The sequence below is a fragment of the Calidris pugnax genome, unplaced genomic scaffold (assembly GCF_001431845.1).
Source record: "Calidris pugnax isolate Ruff unplaced genomic scaffold, ASM143184v1 scaffold26, whole genome shotgun sequence".
Lineage (NCBI taxonomy): Eukaryota > Metazoa > Chordata > Aves > Charadriiformes > Scolopacidae > Calidris > Calidris pugnax.
This window is the reverse complement of record NW_015090765.1, coordinates 242,463-260,077: the sequence shown is the minus strand read 5'-3', so window position 1 is coordinate 260,077 and position 17,615 is coordinate 242,463. Positions and strand designations below refer to the sequence as shown.

The 17,615-nt window shown below is 39.5% G+C and overlaps 1 protein-coding gene across 1 annotated transcript; it reads left to right on the top strand.

Annotated features, from left to right (window-relative positions):
* Positions 1-146: 146 nt before the first annotated feature.
* Positions 147-11,855, top strand: TMEM41B (transmembrane protein 41B). The gene is made up of 7 exons (XM_014966826.1): positions 147-335; positions 1,437-1,554; positions 2,660-2,788; positions 4,619-4,712; positions 5,647-5,751; positions 8,022-8,160; positions 9,007-11,855. Exons 1-7 carry the CDS (start codon positions 254-256, stop codon positions 9,174-9,176), a joined length of 837 nt encoding a protein of 278 aa, XP_014822312.1. The 5' UTR covers positions 147-253; the 3' UTR covers positions 9,177-11,855.
* The last annotated feature ends 5,760 nt before the right edge of the window (positions 11,856-17,615 follow it).

Genomic DNA, 17,615 nt, shown 5'->3' with positions numbered 1-17,615 from the left:
CGCTCGCATTTCGGGATGCCAAGCTCGACCACGTGCTGCCGTATATCGCGGCGCAGAAGCGCAAGCCGGTAATGCCCCTCATACAAGAGGCAGGCCGGGGCGGCGCATGCGCGGTCAGGCGGCGGGGGCGTGGAGCCGTGACCCAGTGGGGTGAGGAGGAGCGGCCTCAGTCCCGCCTACCTTCCCGCCGCTTTCGGTACCGGCGCAGGCCTCGCCCGGGGGGTCCGAATCTCTGGCCGCTCGGCGCGGAACCATGGCGCAGCGGAGGGCGGCGGAGCGCGGGCCTTGCCGAGGGGCGGCGGAGAGCGCCAGGCACCAGCGGCAGCTTCTAGAAGGTGGCCGGGCCCGAGGGGGGGGAGGGCGGCGGGAGCGCGCGACCTCGTCCTGCCAACGGTCCGCGGGGGCCGGGGGCGTCTCCCTCAGCGCCTGCCGGGCGGCGGGGTGAGGAGGTCGGGGGTTTTTTTCTTAATAATCCCCCCCCCGGCCCCTCCGGAGAAGGTGTTATGAAGAAAGCCACGGGTGAGGCGGCCGTGCCCGTAGCCGGTGCGGGGGTGCCGCCTTTGCCCCCGGCAGAGCGGGCGCCCGCCGGCGGGATGGCGCTGACCTTAACAGCCAGGGAGCCAGCCGCCAGCTCGGCCCGCCGGTCCCCCGTGTCCCTGGGTTTCATCATCCCTTCGCGGTGTTTCCCAACAGCGAGGTGGCAGGGCAGCCCGCCGCGGGGTTGGCACCGCAGCCCTGCCACCCGAATGAAAATACGGCCCTGGGTTTTGTTTTTTTTGGTGTTCTTCAGGTGACCAAAACTGGCGCTTTGTGCAAAGTTGTGCTGGCCTAGCAGTGTCTGAGGAGGGAGAGTGTTTTAATACATGCCCTAGTGTGGATGCAGAGACTTCTTACTGTTTATTTCTCTGTTTAAAATTCTTTGTACTTATAGCTATATTTGTGCCAGTCAGTGTATTGCATGTGTATGGTCCTGTTGGTAAGTGTAGAAGAGGCCTAAAATGCAGTTGTGCCACTTATCCTACTCCCATTGCTTCTTTTACACTTTCAAGTTAAATCTCTAGTTAACTAGACTGGCAGAAGACTTCTAGCAGAAGGGGGAAAAAAATAATACTTAGCTTACTTGATTTTGCTCTATTTTTCTCTTGACAAATTTATTTACTAATTGAGGCTTAAATTGCTATGTATCATAGAAATTGACTTCTGTGGGATGTTTGCCACTGTAAGAACTTCAAATTTGCTTGAAAAGCTCTTAGAACACATCGCTCACATTTCCCATGTGTTATAAAAAGCATTAGTGGGAAGATTATGTCCACAGAGAGCTTAACATTTTCTTAAAGTGTAAGTTTGAAATCTGTTGTAAGATATGAGGGGTTTCTTTCTGTTGTTGGTGGTTTGGTTTGTGGTTTTTTATAAACTTTGTTTTTGTTTAATTTCAGGGAAAGCTCAGGCAGAAGGCGGATCAGCTCGTACATCACTTCTTATTTTAGTGTCCATCTTCTTATCAGCTGCTTTCCTTATGTTCCTGGTATATAAAAATTTCCCACAACTTAGTGAGTAAGTATGTCAGGAAAGATTAATCTGTTTGCTTTTCATTCCGTATCAAATCTTAGAGACTACATGGGGTTAAATGATTTTTAAACTGGCGTGAGTTAATTATAGACATAACCTTATTTTTTTAGAAGGGAATTTAAGTTTATAACCTAGAATATCAGGATAAAAAGCATAATATTGAAATACCAGTAGGATCTGTGTAAACAGGGTGCTACTTGACCTAGGGTTTTGTTGCACAGTTGAGATGCCACGTTTTGAAAAGTTACCCCTGTCACATTAGCAATGGTAGCTCACTATGTTCTTAACCCTCAAGGAGTGGAGAGCCAAGATGTGCTTGGTTAGGGCTAGGTTTATTTTAAAATTCCTTATGCACTAGTATAACTGGAGGCTGTCATCAAAAGGAGACATCCTCCTTCCTTCATATCTAAGCTTCATGCTGTCTTTCTCCTTTTTGTTGCATCTGGTATTCATGTTGAGAAGATAGTTTGACAAGATGGAAACCTGCTTGTCTGACAACTTTCTTTTTTTCTTTTAGTAGTTAATTTTCTGTCTGATTAAACTTGCTCAACAAGTTCAGTTTGCAACTAAGTCTGATACAGAGGAGGAGAGGACACTCAACTGTGCTGCCCAGGGTTGCACCAGATTAAGGTGTGACACGAGATTTTGCTCTTAAAGCTTTGTTTGTTGGTGAGGTAAAGCTCTGCCGCTCTTGCTGCACTTCAAATGTTATGACCCTAGTGTTGAGGCAGTTCCAGTTGGTTTTGGCTGAAATGTTGACCGCTGTTCGGTTGCCAAGTTTTGATTTGAGTAGTTATTTCTTTTTAATAGTACTTGGTAAGAAAAAAAAAACACAAGCTAGAAATGAAGCAGATTATTGTAATGAATTTTAAAAATTATTTGAAAATATCTAAAATGGAGAATCTTATAAAAAAACTGTAAATATCAAGTGTTCTTCTGAGAACAATATCACAACAATAATTGTGGTTTGTTTGCTGAGGTTGTAGTTTAGTGATTAGTGTATTTAATAATTTATACATTCAGTAAGTAATTTTACTGTGCTGTTTGATTATATTTACCACCGTTCTTCTTTTTTTCCCCTTTTTTTCAGAGAAGAAAGAGAATGTATAAAGGTTCCTAGAGATATGGATGATGCAAAGGCCTTGGGAAAAGTCTTGTCCAAGTATAAGGACACATTTTACGTTCAAGTGTTAGTGGCTTATTTTGCCACATATGTTTTGTATCCTTTTCCTGATAAAAAGGGCAGTTTTGATGTAGTCATGCTTTTCTGAAAAATAAATGACAAGTTCAAACTAGATTATTGATTATGGGTGAAGAATGCTAGCAATACCTTTTTTTAATCTTTGTTTATTATTATTGTTTTTTATCTTTGTTTAATCTTTGTTTATAAGTAGATACAAATATTGCCAAATCTTTGAAATGAAAAATGTTTCTTATGCATTTCAGTATGCTTTTTGGACTGTAAGAAAGGATTGAGTAGAAGGAAATTGCTGCATGCATGTATAACAGTAAATGCTGCTGGAGATTTGCATGCAGCTTCACCTTGACTGTGTCTGTTAAGGACAATATGTTTAGCTTTGATACTAGACTTCTTCTCATTTTAGTGTTATGCTAACTTTTTTATTGCAAACTGAATTGCCAGTTAGAAATTACTGTTGGTTCTGAAGGAAAGCTGAGACTACTGCACTGTTCTTCCCTGAGACTTTTAAAAGTGCCATATAAGGTTAATTTACAGAATATTTTGTAGCATTTTTGAAGGAAAGTGTTTTGAGCCTTTTTTCATTTCTGTAGTGCCCACATTCAAAAAATGAATCTCTATTTCCTTTTACAGAGTGCTAAATTTCTGAAGTACTTTCTGCCTAGGGAGATACAAAGGCTACCTGTGTTCTGTGTTAACTTCTTTTTCCTCGGTGCTGAATACATTAAGTAATCATTAAACACACTCTTAACTGGAAAACTTCACTAAAGGTTAATAACTTTCAAAAGCTGTATAAGAAATCTGTTTCATAGTTGAATGCAGGAGGCTTTGTTAACTCACAGAAAAATCAGTGCTGAATGTGCCATTACTAATTATCCTCTAGCTTGTTCTTTTTTACGTGTAGTTCACAAAGAATAGATTTATGAAGAAAAGGAAAATGTTTCTATATGAATAGGAAGTAGAAGAGAATTGGCTGTTTATTGAACCACTTTAGCAACTGATATGACGACATTTACTGTCTCTGCAGTAGGCTGTGATAAGTTGACTAGCACGTTACAGTTATCTCAGAACCTTGACACTTGCTTAGAAAAAGCTGTACAGGTTGTAATGGACTTTAATATTAAGGAAGATCATTTGGCTTTTTGTTATTTCAGTCAATTCAATTCAGATAAAATAGTGTGCAATTTATTTTTTTTTTTACTTCATAAGATTTGTATCCAAAGTGGGCAATACATCATGGTTTCAAGGATGCCTAGCAAGCCTTAAGCTCAACAGCCTGTCTGCTTATGTTGCAGAAACTTAATTTTTTGCCTTTTTGAAAAATTCTGAGTGAAATTAGTGATCATGTATCCTAGTTAAGTAGTGATTGCACCATGACTATTTGTAAGGAAGTAGTAGTTGACTTTGTGTGTGTCAGTCTTTTATGAAACTCGTAGTAGTTATGGGCTTGAACTTTTTGAAAAAGTTCTGTGAACTTTTTAGAGTAAATATCTGAAATATGCATATTTCTGGTCAACAACGTAAGGATGTATGTGTTTCCTGTAATGTCACAATAAATTCCCAGTGTCAATTGTAGCACAGATAAAAAGAAAAACGTAGTACAGCTTTTATTATTTAGTGACTTAATTTTGTATGTGCAATGATGAATCTATTCCTTGTTTTCTCTGTGCTTGGGCTTCTTGTGTTACTCTGCAAATGTATTTTGACTTAAAGAGGCTATGCCTATTTGTATTTATACTTTTTCAAATTGTAATATGTATCCTGACTGCTTATAAAATTAAGAATCGGGTAACTTTTTAAAAATGTTTATTGTTTGGTTGGTTTTTTTTTGCTTAACTAAGATGCATCCAGCTTGCAAACTTTTGCTATCCCTGGGTCTATATTTCTCAGTATCCTGTCAGGGTTTCTTTATCCCTTTCCACTGGCCTTATTTCTTGTGTGTCTGGTAAGTATGGAAAATAGTTTGCAAGGGCATATATTTCTATCTATTTGGAATACAACCAAACATCTAACCAGCTTCCTGTTTGAAATTATCAGAGTCTGAGTGAAACAGGGGTCTGAATGTGTTCTCATTCAGCTCTGTTGTGAGAATGGTGTTACCAACAAAATTCACTGTAGCATTGGGTGATAATCCAAAAAACTAAACTGTTTCTCCAAGTTTTTGTAATAATGGAGGCACTTGGGTGTGAACCATACAGAGTTTCCTCCACTTTAAATTTGTCTACTGTCTCCCTGATTCTAATTTCAGAACATGATTACTGCGTTTTTATCACACTGCAAAATGCATCTGGTTTTAAATGGCTTAAATACCCAAGAAGCTTAATTTAAGATATGAGACGTGTGTTATTGACAAGCTTCTAAAAATGTTACGTGCAAAAAGATAGTCATAATGAGCCTTAGTGCTTCAGAATGAGGTAATTGAGTAGGCATGGAGGACCAAGTTGGTGAATTTTCAAGTCTGAATCTCTTTAATGCCATTGTGCCACTTATTTGCAAAGCTTTAACTGTTCAAAATCTTAAAATAAAAACTGCAGAAGTACTCAGTAGTAACTGAAGAATAATCAACATTGTCTACTTTGAATATTAAGATTGCTCTAAATGCCCTGGGAATAAAGGAGCTGTCTTGGGGCAACAACATTCTTAGGGAGTGTGTATATAGTGCTGAAGGAGAACCCTTCAGCCTCAATGGAGGGCCACACAGAAGCAGGCTCTATCCAGCCAGTGCACTTAATAGGGATATAAGGATAAGATTAATCAGAGTTTCTGCTCATTTGTTTGGGTTTTTTTGGGGCTCTATCCAGCCAGTGCACTTAATAGGGATATAAGGATAAGATTAATCAGAGCTTCTGCTCATTTGTTTGGTGGTTTTTTTTTTTCAGTGCTCAGGACTTGGAGCTTCTTTCTGCTATATGCTTTCGTACCTAGTGGGACGTCCGGTCGTATACAGATATTTAACAGAAAAAGCAGTAAAATGGTCAGAACAGGTAAAGTTTCTAGAGATGCTGCAACTTATGATAGAAAATGTATATTGGAATAGCATGGAAAAGTTGGGTGGTCTCGTGCTCATTTATCTAGTTACAAAGAAAGGACTCTGACTCCTTTCTGACAGTGTGCAGACACTTTCTCTTGAGTGTTTTTAAACAGTGGGGAGTATTCCTTGTTTTATGGTATTTCCTGTGAGGAAGCTGTTTTTACCTAGGAAGTTTACCGTATTCCTTGTTTTATGGTATTTCCTGTGAGAAAGCTGTTTTTACCTAGGAAGTGTTTGCAACTGATAACCCCTCTGGTTTAGCTAATGTCAATAGGAAACCTCTCCAGCTTCAATTTAAAGTAACAGCTCTGTGAGAATCAGAACTAATGAAAGATGGGTTTGTGGTTTTTATAGGGCAAGAAAACCCATTGCTGCATGTCTGATTGTAAAACCTTAATTTGAAGATGTTATTGTGGTTGGAGCATTTAGAAACTGTCTTTTACGGTATCTAGTAACATTAGTTTCAGCAAGTGTTAATTGTCAGATGAAGTTAAAGATTTTGCAATACAAAATCATAGAGTGCCCAGTATTTGACCTCATCTCTTGTTTTGATACTCTGAAACATGTTCAAACAGATATTTTTTTTCAACTACGAAGCATAACTTACTACTGTACTCTGAGACTACGAAGCATAACTTACTACTGTACTCTGTTCGACTTTTTTTGAATCACATAAAAATATTGTTCTTCAGTAGTTAAGATGTGGAGTTGTCCTGCACAACTGGCCTTGTTAAATAATATAGTAGTATTTTGACTCTTGACCCAAGTAAATCTTAATATTGCAGTATAATCTTGAGGCCATTCTCAAGTGCCATGTTTCCGTTAGAACTGGGTGTGATTTAAAATGATGCACTTTTTTTGAATCACATAAAAATATTGTTCTTCAGTAGTTAAGATGTGGAGTTGTCCTGCACAACTGGCCTTGTTAAATAATATAGTAGTATTTTGACTCTTGACCCAAGTAAATCTTAATATTGCAGTATAATCTTGAGGCCATTCTCAAGTGCCATGTTTCTGTTAGAACTGGATATGTGATTTAAAATGATGTAGTTACATGTGCAGCTCATCCCTCACTGTTTCCAGGTTCATTGGACTATACCATGCTTGCATTTTGAAGGCTAAGATATACAGGATTAATTAATGTTTAACTATTTTTCCTTTGTTACATGTGCAGCTCATCCCTCACTGTTTCCAAGTTCATTGGACTATACCATTTTGAAGGCTAAGATAAACAGGATTAATTAATGTTTAAATATTTTTCCTTTGCGAAGATTAAAAAAGCCCCACAGTGGTGTTACTGAACAATAGCAGGGCTACTGATTTTAGTTTTGTAGTTAAAGCTAAAGTTGGGGGAAAGAAACAAGGTTGTGTCTGGTGTGAGTGGCTATGTGAGATTTCAGATGGAATTGCAATCAGACCAGGTTTGATTTCAGCTGTTTGGGGCCAGGTGACTGTGTTTAGGCTTAGGCTTAGTGAAAGTCTGCTGAGATAGGCTGGAAGTGATGGGTGCTTTGCTATCCTTATAGCTTGGTTTGGGGTTACAGTTCTTGTTTGAAAGGGCTGATGTGCTAAAGCCAGGCTGGAAGGAGAAAAGAGGCTTTGATGTAGTACTACTGTAAGGAGCTGGGCTAGACTCGAGAATATAATTAAGACTGTAAATGAAGTTGGGGCTATTGCGGTTGCTCCTGAATAAATGTTAATGCTGGACAGGTTTTGCAACTGCGTTGGCAGCAGCCACCTGATGAACTTCAGAGCCATGACCTGGGTAGGTTTTCAAGTAAGGAATACAGCTGTGTTTCAAGATTGATCATGAGTTGAGGAACAAATATCATTGCTAGTTTCTGCAAAAGCTTTAGGAATAGGATGACAAACTGGCCACGTTGTTTGGGCTGCATTTAGGCTGAGGTTGCTGTGCTAAAGTTAGGGTTAGGCCAGTTGCTGTGCTGAAATACTCGTGTGCTGTTTAAGTTGGCTGATTCAGACACATCATCACCATGCTCCACCACAGACTGGTATTTCCAGACTGACTTCAGTACTATTTAACAGGTGATTCACTGATGACTCTTCCTTGAGTCACTCATTGTTTAACTGAGTTTTATGTTTCCAACTTGTAAATTTCTAGAAAAAAAAGATACACTCAAAAGCCCTAAGAAACCTCTAGTAGTAAAATCGTCCTGTATTTTGGGGGCATTGAAATTTACTGACTTGTTTTTGTCTTGGCAGGTTGAAAGACACAGAGATCACCTCATTAACTACATAATATTTTTGAGAATAACACCTTTTCTTCCCAATTGGTTTATCAATATAACATCTCCTGTGATTAATGTGCCATTGAAAGTATTTTTCATTGGCACTTTTCTAGGTAAGAATTCTGGCTAGTGAACTGCAGTTTGGGGTAGCCAGAAGGGATATTACTTGCTTCTCTCTGTAAGCGTTGCTCAGCAGAGATCACCACCTACTGGATGCTTGAAAGACTACTCAAGAGTATTTTGTACTTTTTTGATGTGTGGAGCTTATAGCATTGAAAAATTCTAGTAGTCAGGACTGTTCTGATATGCTAGATCAGAGGTAATGGGCACAAGCTAATTACTTGCTCAAGGAAACATATATTATATGAACACTTTATTAGTAACATTTTGTTCCACTCCACTATAGTAATTTTGTGAACTTCTGTAAGCTCCTATTTTGAGCTCAGCATAATTGTGGGAGGGTGTATGTGACTTGGATCTGAAGGATTGTTTCTCTCTCTCCCACTCCATTTTATTTATCATAATAAATCCTCCAAGGAGTGAAGTCATAATTTGACTAAGGTAGTGCTAAACACTTTAAGTTTGTAATTGGCATATTTTTGCAAATACTTCTCAATCTGGTAAGGAAAAATATATGTTTTTCCTTTATGAACTTTAATAAAATCCATTTGCAGATTTCATGTTGTCTCTCTGCAGAGTCTAAAGAGCAGAGATTTTCTTAGTCTTCTCTGTTTGAGTTGGTGTTAAAAATATTTAAAATGGCATAAACCCAGTTCTTTTAATATGGGGGTTTTGTCTTTGAATTTTCTATTTAAACCTCTTTAAAAAAAAAAAAAGTACAAGGCAACAAAGTCTGAAATTTTTGGTGTTATAAGTTGGATGACTGATTTTGTTTCACCCTAACAAGCTGGTGTTTTTTTTCTTCCTTGCCCTCTTGCCCTTCTCATTCCCTGCTCCAGGTGTGGCACCACCTTCTTTTGTAGCCATTAAGGCCGGAACGACGCTGTACCAGCTCACCACAGCAGGGGAAGCTGTTTCCTGGAACTCTGTTTTTGTTCTCATGATCCTAGCCACCCTCTCCATCCTACCAGCTCTCTTCCAGAAGAAACTGAAACAGAAGTTTGAGTAAGGATCAAACTGGACCAGAATTTCCCATACTTCATCTCAGGATCAGCACTTCTGATATTTGTATATTTGCTTTTCTATTGGATCTTAAGCAATGAAAGGGGAGGCTCGTAGTTGACAAGAATGTCTTTAAATGAACACATGGCCTATAATTGAAGGAACTGTGTTCAGAAATGTACTGCATAGAGTTTTGTAACCAAACCACGAGTGTTTTACTTGGGGAAGGTGGGTGTGTGGCCCTCAGGTTGAGGGAAGTGAAAACACAGATGTAACATTTTGCTCTGATTACGTGCAGAGCAAGAATTGTAATGTAGACATAAACTACAGATAACGCGTTCTAAAACTTGCAGAAAAAACTCAATTATTCAGTCCAATTTTGTAACATTTTCTGTAGGCTTCCCTGTGATCTGGTCTGAGCACATTTCTCATCCACAATATTTCTCATTTTTTTGCCTTTGGGAGTTCCAAAATACTAGCATAATATAATAACGGTGCTCACTCAGAAGCAAAGGTTTTTTGCAGTACTTTAACTACAATGATATTCTCATCCTGATTGTTTACTTCTATTTATTAGTGCTGTGTGGATTTAAATACTTGAACCTACATCTGCTTTATTAACTGGATTAACAAAGGCAAAGTTTCACATCATTCCCTCTTGTCCTCTGTATAATTTTATTCTGGGAGAGGACATAAGTAGGGAGAGAGCAGATTAGAATTTTTATCATGGGTGGCTGATGATTTTGAAGTTCTAATTTTAATTTTTTAAATGTTAATTATTTTGCCAATGTTCCATTTGTACAGATTTATCCTGCCAATTTAAGAAAACAATTGTATGATTATATAAAACTTTCAGTTCTCAAGTAATTTAAAAATGTTTAAGCAGTGTAATACTACCATTTCTCAAGCAATATGTAAAGAGTATAAAATTTTCCATTGCAGCGCAATTCTCTAGAAACATCAGGTGCACTAATTGGTGCAGTTCTTGTTAAAGAGCTGACTCCAAGTAGCGTTCAAAGCATCACATAACAGAAGTCTTTTGTGTCATTGTGTATACAATTGAATGAATTACTCCAATGTCTGCCAAGTCACTAACTGGCAATGGGCAACCAGCTATGATTCACCTTTAGGCAGAAGGACATATATTCACTTAAGGTATATGATACCTCCCTTTGTATGCTTATAACTGTTGTCGTTTGTTGTATTGTCAGTGGAATCCCATAAAATGAGGCCCTGATGAGGAAGGAACTGGGGTGTGCATTTAAGTTTTATCCTACCGAAACCAGTGCTGCTCATGTGCTTTAAGTTGATGCCCCTAAAGTGTCTTGCTGAAATGGGAGTTGAGGCATTAACGTATGCTCCAATTGAAGGGTTTATTTGTCTGTATCCTCATGTTAACTCATCATATAATAATAGATTGTTGAGATGGAAGAGAACAGTTCCATAAATGTGATAATGTTGAAAGGTACTGGTACCTTTAAAGAGTTTTGTTCTTTTTGTAACATACGTATGTTAATTGACTCCTTCATTTCATCACAGTATTACATGTAAATATATAGTAAATAATATCGATACACTATTTGTTTTTTATTTAAATCCGGGCTGCACAGTAAATGGTATTTTTTACATAGGTAGATAAAGGAATTCATATCACTTTTGTTTGCGAGTTTATTGTAAGATCATTTAGCTTCAGCAATTGTTTTGTTATTTAGAATTTACTCTAAAAGTGTACTTTATTGGCATCTAAAACTGAACAGTGATTATTTTTATTGCTGTCGTTCTAATCTCGGAGGTCATCTACCCAGGGGATTTATTCCATAGTAAACTTGAGTGTGAATTTAGCTGTTGTGAGCAAGTGTCTCCTGGACTACTGAATGTGAAGTTACTGTAGATTTACAGCCTACTTTTCTGCATAGTTAATTTTTCATGCAGATGAACTCTCAGAACAAATTACCTACTACTTATTGTCTAGTGGCTTTTCTCAAAATTAGTCTCCAGTTCTGGTCAATAAATAGATGCTGTTGTAAAATCCCTTCTATATAAAATCCTTGTATAAAGCCAATATTTTGTTGGTACCTTGACAGTAAAGAAGGAACTGAGCTATGTTTTAATTTAATGTGAATCATGCTGTCACTTGACATTTTCACTGAGTTGTATTTTGCCACGTAGATGGGATCAGGCTATGGTACTGAAAAACCTGTTGTGTTGCAGCCATAAACTCTGTTCCCATCGCAGTGGCTAAAAGCCTTAAGACCTTAAAAAGGTTGAAAACAAGGTTCATTACTTTTGCAAAACCTTAATGTTTCTTTAACGTGTCCCTTCCGTGTTTATCTTCAGCTGCTAACGGCCTCAGGCCATTTCCTACCCCATGAGGACTACTTCTGAGGGTTGTGAAGAGTGAGGAAGGCCTTGTGAAAAAGGCAAAAAAGCACTGTGCTGTGGAATACTGCACTAGCCTACATTTTCCTGTGATCCAAGTGATAGCCATAACATTTTGACAGGAAAACGGTGGCTACCATGAAACAAAACGGGGAAATTGGGAAGATGTAGCTTTGTTTTTTAATTGCAAAGAATTTTGAGCTGTTGGGTTATGTTTATCTTTCGGAATTTTTTGTGATACCTGCATGACATCATTACTAAATGTCTCTTGCCATTTGATAATAAAGCTGTTATATAAAACATGAAACGTATTTTTGAGTGCAATGAAGCATGCTGAACTTCCCACTAAGCTTAATTTTTTTATTAACCTGTTTAAAAGGGATGAGTTCTTTAATGGTATTTTTAATGACTCATAAAAAAATTAAACAGCTGATGACATCTGTATATGGATTCATTCTGTTTCTACCTTTATTTCAGAACATGTAGGTAAACTTGACTTCCTTTTCTATCCGAAATTAATTTCTCACAAACAGTAATCTTGCAAAGTTTTTCTGTTTTGCACTGGAAGGCAATTGGGTCTAACTGGAACTGGTTTCATCTCAAATAGAACCATTTGTGTAATTTGCTTTTTTTTTATGAATTCCTGATGGAAGGCCCATGCTGAAGCTATGATGGTTTCACTCACCTTCCCTTAATATTCTGTTATGTCCAGCTTATGAATTTTTTTCGTCTTGCATAGAAAACAGATTCTGAAAGGTTGAGACAAGTAAAAAATGAGAAGTCTTAAGTCAAAATATTAGTGAGCTATGCTATTATGCAAAGTCAAAACATAGTTTTTGTTGTCAAGTAGCTTTGAAGATTTTTGTGTGTTGTTCCTGAGAGTATTCATCATGTGTAGCTTCTGTAATAACCTGGTTTTATGGTGGTAACTAAAATGCAGTGTGGATTGCTCTGCTTTGGGTCAGAACTGAAGCATGCTGCCTGCCTCAAGCTGTGCAATTACTCTGGATCAAGCTGAACAGCTAGTGATTGTCTCAACCAGAAAGCTGAGCAAGGACCAAAACACCCAGCAGCTACTGCAGGTGCAATTTTACAAAGGTAAGGACTAAGTGAAATAGATGCCTTTGTGCGAGCTGTTAACTACAAGAAAGAAATGGATACCCCGAGTGTTTTGCACTAGAAATATGTTAAAAAGGAACAAGAAAGGAAATGCATTTCTTCCTGTTTCTTAGTCATGTATATTTTCTTTCATTCTTTTAAGTAATAACAGTGGAGAAATAACTCTGGGAATTGTGGGAGCTAAAGCACTAAGAATCATACCTTCTAGTCAAGTTCCTCCATTCAGAATTAGTTTTTTTGACTGCGCTGAACCTTGTCCCAGGAGTGCCTTGAGAGTGCCTGGCTGTTCCTTAGCACCCACTACGGTCCCAGTGCCAAAAAGGGGAAGTCTAACTATTCCTCAAATATTTAATGAACTCTTTTTTCATGATGTGGAACAATCTCTTTGGCACAATTACAAAATAGGGGATTGGTTTTTTTCCCCAGAAGGCTGAAAAGAATACAGGTCAAATTAAAGACAACTTTCCCTCTGTCATAAATAGCGTGAGGTTTGTGAACCTTGTATTTTTAGCAGGATAGCGTTAAGAGGAAATGAAAGAAGTTTTGGCAGGAGAGCAGGATACAGAGCAAGCTTTTCAAATTTCCCTTAAGGAGAAGTCAGTTATTATTTTTATGACCAATTCATGTCTTGTGATGGCACATGTTTCTCTCTTAAAACTCAGCTGGTGGCTTTATAGCTCTAGGCTACCCAAACTGAAGGACGTTATGGCCTTTTAATAAGCGCAATTAATATGAATAAGAGCATATTATGTTTACTAACATACCATAACTTCCCTTCCTCTTCTTAAAAATATTCTGCCTAGTGTAATAATTTATGTTTCATTATTTTTATAGTACACAGGGAAGAATCTGGGTCTGGATTACGAGAGCTAAGATCAATGACCAGTGTATAACTATGCAAAAAGCTTCATAAAAGCTCCTTTCTATAGATAATCTTCAAAACAGAGAATTCTGCTTCTGCACATCTCTAGGCGTTCAGTGATATCCTAATATTCTCCAAAGACTAGTAGGAAGAAGGTTAGTAGTCTCTGGAAAGGAGTGTGAGTGCCACAGTGGGAATAGCTTTTAAAGTTTTGTATTGGAATTAAGAGCTAATGTTATGATCATAACTCCTGATTTTTTTTTTTTTTTTTACAACTTAGCCCTTGAACAGTTGTATCCAATAATCTGGAATTTATGCTGCTTACTGTACTTGGGAAAAATTCTATGCCTTGAAAAAGTGTTTTGAGAAGACTACTAAATCATTCATAGATTTCATCATAGAATGGTTTGGGTTGGAAGGGACCTTAAAGGTCATCTAGTTCCAAAACCCCTGCCCTGGGCAGGGACACCTCCCACCAGACCAGGTTGCTCCAAGCCCCATCCAGCCTGGCCTTGAACCCCTCCAGGGATGGGGCAGCCACAACTTCCCTGGGCAACCTGTTCCAGTGTCTCACCACCCTCACAGTAAAGAATTTCTTCCCAATACCTAATGTGAATCTTCCCTCTCCGTTTAAAACCATTACCCGTCATCCTATCACTACACTCTGACAAAGTCTCTTCCCTATATTTCCTATAGGCTCCCTTTAGGTACTGGAGGGCTGCTATAAGGTCTCCCCAGAGCCTTCTCCAGGCTGAACAACCCCAAGTTTCTCAGCCTCTCTTCACAAGAGAGGTGTTCCAGCCCTCTGATCATCTTTGTGGCCCTCCTCTGGACTCTCTCCAACAGGTCCACGTCCCTCTTAGTTGGGGGGGCCCAGAGCTGAATGCAGTCCCCAGGTGGGGTCTCACCAGAGCAGAGTAGAGGGGCAGAATTGCCTCCTTCAACCTGCTGGCTGTGCTTCTTGTGATGCAGTCCAGGATGTGGTTGGCTTTCTGGGCTGTGAGCACACATTGCCAGCTGGCTCATGTTAAGCTTCTCATCTGCCAACACCAAGTCCTTCTCAGGGCTTTTGCAGTGGCCTTTGCAGCTTCCGGGTTGAGTTTGGCCTCCCACAAGTGGGAATGTGCAGACCTTCCTGAAACTATGGATGTTTTCAAGAGCCTTCTTGGCTGCCAGTGCTTTGGTCTTTGCCTCCAGCTTGGAGGACTTGGCCCTTTTAGGGGGGCACCATCCTCAACAAATTGAGGTGAAAAGAGTGGAAACAAACCAGCCTCTTGTGTACTAGCCCTCTGTCCTCAGCCAAGGTAAATATCTTAATCAAAGTCATTAGAAGACACCATATCCAATCAGCACCCTGACAGCTGTATACCCTTCTGAGATTACCTCATCTTGGGAACCACCTGCACAGTATAAGGGGCAGATACCCTATTTTGGACTTTTTCAATTCTCTGAGCAGAGTTGAATGAAACTAATTTACTGTTTGGGTTTCTTACTGCTTATTAAATAAACTCTTCCAATAAGTGTGACTGTGATTGTTGGCAAAATAACCCTGAATTAACCAGTACGAGGAATATTCAAGATATGTTCATGTTAATTTCCATGGTCACTATTTTTAAAAGATCTTATTCACTTTGATTTAAGGCCTGAGTTTGAAAATCCCCGTCTTTGCTATTGAAAACAGCAGCTGAATCAACAGCGATAGTCTTGCCAAAGACAATGAATCTTTTAAATCATTTCCTATTTACTAATATAGCTTTATGATTCTCTGGCTAAACAGTCATAGTTTCCACAGATTTCACAATTCCACAAACTTTCTCAACATCACAAAGAATACTTTAAAGAATTCATAACATAGTGTTGTTGCCTTACTCAAGGACATCTAAGCAATTGGCAAAGTTTAGTGATAAAATTGCCATGTTTTGGCTGTTACCTGTGATGAGAATGTTGCTCAAAAAAACTGACGGATTAAAGCTCCTGGCCTTTGAATTGGACACCACAGATGTTGCTTGTGGTCCCTAGGTAAGAAAAAGGACAGTCATTGACAAGATAGAAGGAGAAAACTGTAGCTAGACACCTAGATTTAAGAGGTGCCAGGCTCTAAGCTGGCTGGGAAAGCAGAGAATTTATCTGACAAAGCATGAATGAGCTTTTCATAGCAAAAATTGTGGTGACTGTTTGTTGAATAATTAACCTTTTGTTGGTTCTGGTTCATGCAGTTCCTCCCTTCTTGTAGCAATTCAAAGTAAATCTGAATTTCTTAGTCTGAGATTCTCCTTGCCTCTTGCTGCATGGCAAGGTGTGTGTGCATTTAAATATCGCCACTCAACAGTGTTTCAGCTAAACCTCTGCTTTCTTACTGGGCCATCTAACTTTATATGCTAAGTCTTCGAAGTACATGGTTATTGCTAGAATAGTTAACATGCAAGTAAGAACGACTTTTATTTTTACATTTTACTCTTTATTTGACACATACCCAACCAGTATCTGTGTTGTTTCCCTAGACTTTCTTGCATGCCCTTCTGAGACCTTGAGGTTATGACTTTTGTTTAGAAAGGTTAAACTACAGTTCAGGTTTACTCAAAGAACTATACCGTCTACTGAATACATTGTCCTTTGCCACATCAAAAGCAGACTGAGAAGCAAAATGTGCAAAAAATGGCTGGAGAACGTAACAGAATAAGAACAACCAGATTTAGCTAGTTCAATTCTCTGTTGCTGGCTCCACACAAACCACCAGGTGGGCTCAACGTAACCTAAATGTATGTGCTTACTGTAGAGTTAACTTGACACTTTCACTCTAATATTGCTCCTAATTATCCTGCTATCATTATTGAAATCTCTCCCTCAGGTTCACTAGTGGCTTAAAATTGAACAGTCAGAACTGTCAATCAAACCTTAGCAATGCTTTTATTCATTGATAACCCATCCTGTGGCCCATCTTAATCAAGTGAATGCTAACAGCCCTAGTGCTTTTTTCTATTTTCCAGAAGGATGGAGAAGCTCTCTACAACTCACTGGGCAAAATGGTGTAAGAGCTTAGCTATTGTACTGCCAAAAGGCTGTAGACCATTGACAGTGAAGTCTTACACATGCTGCTGTCTCTTGTGCCCACAAAGAACTTGATGATGTCTTGGCAATGTGAATTCAAATAGTTTCACATGCTTGATAGCATGTTAAGTGAGATTGGTGTCTGATTAATTCAGCCTTATGGATAAAACCTTAACTACTTGGGCAGACCTAGGTAACAGTCCAAAAAGATAGAAAAGTTTTAATTTTTTCTCTTATAAGCCCCATATGATAGGGAAGAATTCCAATGTGAAATTTACAAATAGAGACCTGAGTGAGGACAGGAAGGGGAACTACTTACAGACCTAATTTTAGTCTAGCGAGGACATTCCAGGTCCCTCTGTGGTCAGTGGAATGAAGTGCTCTCAACACAGAGCATAAGTACTTCTTATGGTCCCTCAGTAACTTGGTTTGAGTCATTCGTATCCTCCTACCCTGCTTCCCCAGGGGTGTTTTTCCTTACCATGCTGGGCCAGAGGAGGGGCGGATTTCCACCCAGCTACGCAAGCCCAACTGTTACCAGAATTGTCTGTGACATTAATTCAAATAGAAAAAAAAAACCCAAATCCTAAAGCCAAACAATGCCAGAAACGCTTCCCCTGCACTCACCCTCTCTCCCCTATGACCCAGGCCAGATTCAGGGTCCGGTTGCTCCACAAAGCTGTGGAGTCACAACCCCCGTTTGGAGCGGCAGACTTCAGGGAGCGGGGATGAGCAGGGAGAGGTGACAGGGGAAGCCCAGATGTGCTTTCAGAGCACCACCAAAGCTAAACTGCGCTTTGCCCGAATAACCTCCTTGTCCCCTCTAACCGCAGAGGGGGGCAGAGCCTCTCCCTGGCCGAGGAGAGCCTCTGAGGGAAGCCCCGCAGCCACCGACTCCCCGAAGCCCTGAGGAAAGGGACTTGGGGGTGCTGGTGGATGAGAAGCTGGACATGAGCAGGCAGTGGGCAGCTGCAGCCCAGAAGGCCAATCCCATCCTGGGCTGCATCAAAAGATGCGTTGCCAGCAGGTCCAGAGAGG

Excerpts from the sequence above, each read along its gene's own strand:
- TMEM41B (XM_014966826.1), top strand. The coding sequence starts at position 254 with ATGGCGCAGCGGAGGGCGGCGGAGCGCGGGCCTTGCCGAGGGGCGGCG. Across the intron at positions 1,555-2,659 it reads AATTTCCCACAACTTAGTGA|AGAAGAAAGAGAATGTATAA; the intron begins GTAAGTATGTCA and ends CCTTTTTTTCAG. Across the intron at positions 8,161-9,006 it reads TTTCATTGGCACTTTTCTAG|GTGTGGCACCACCTTCTTTT; the intron begins GTAAGAATTCTG and ends TCCCTGCTCCAG.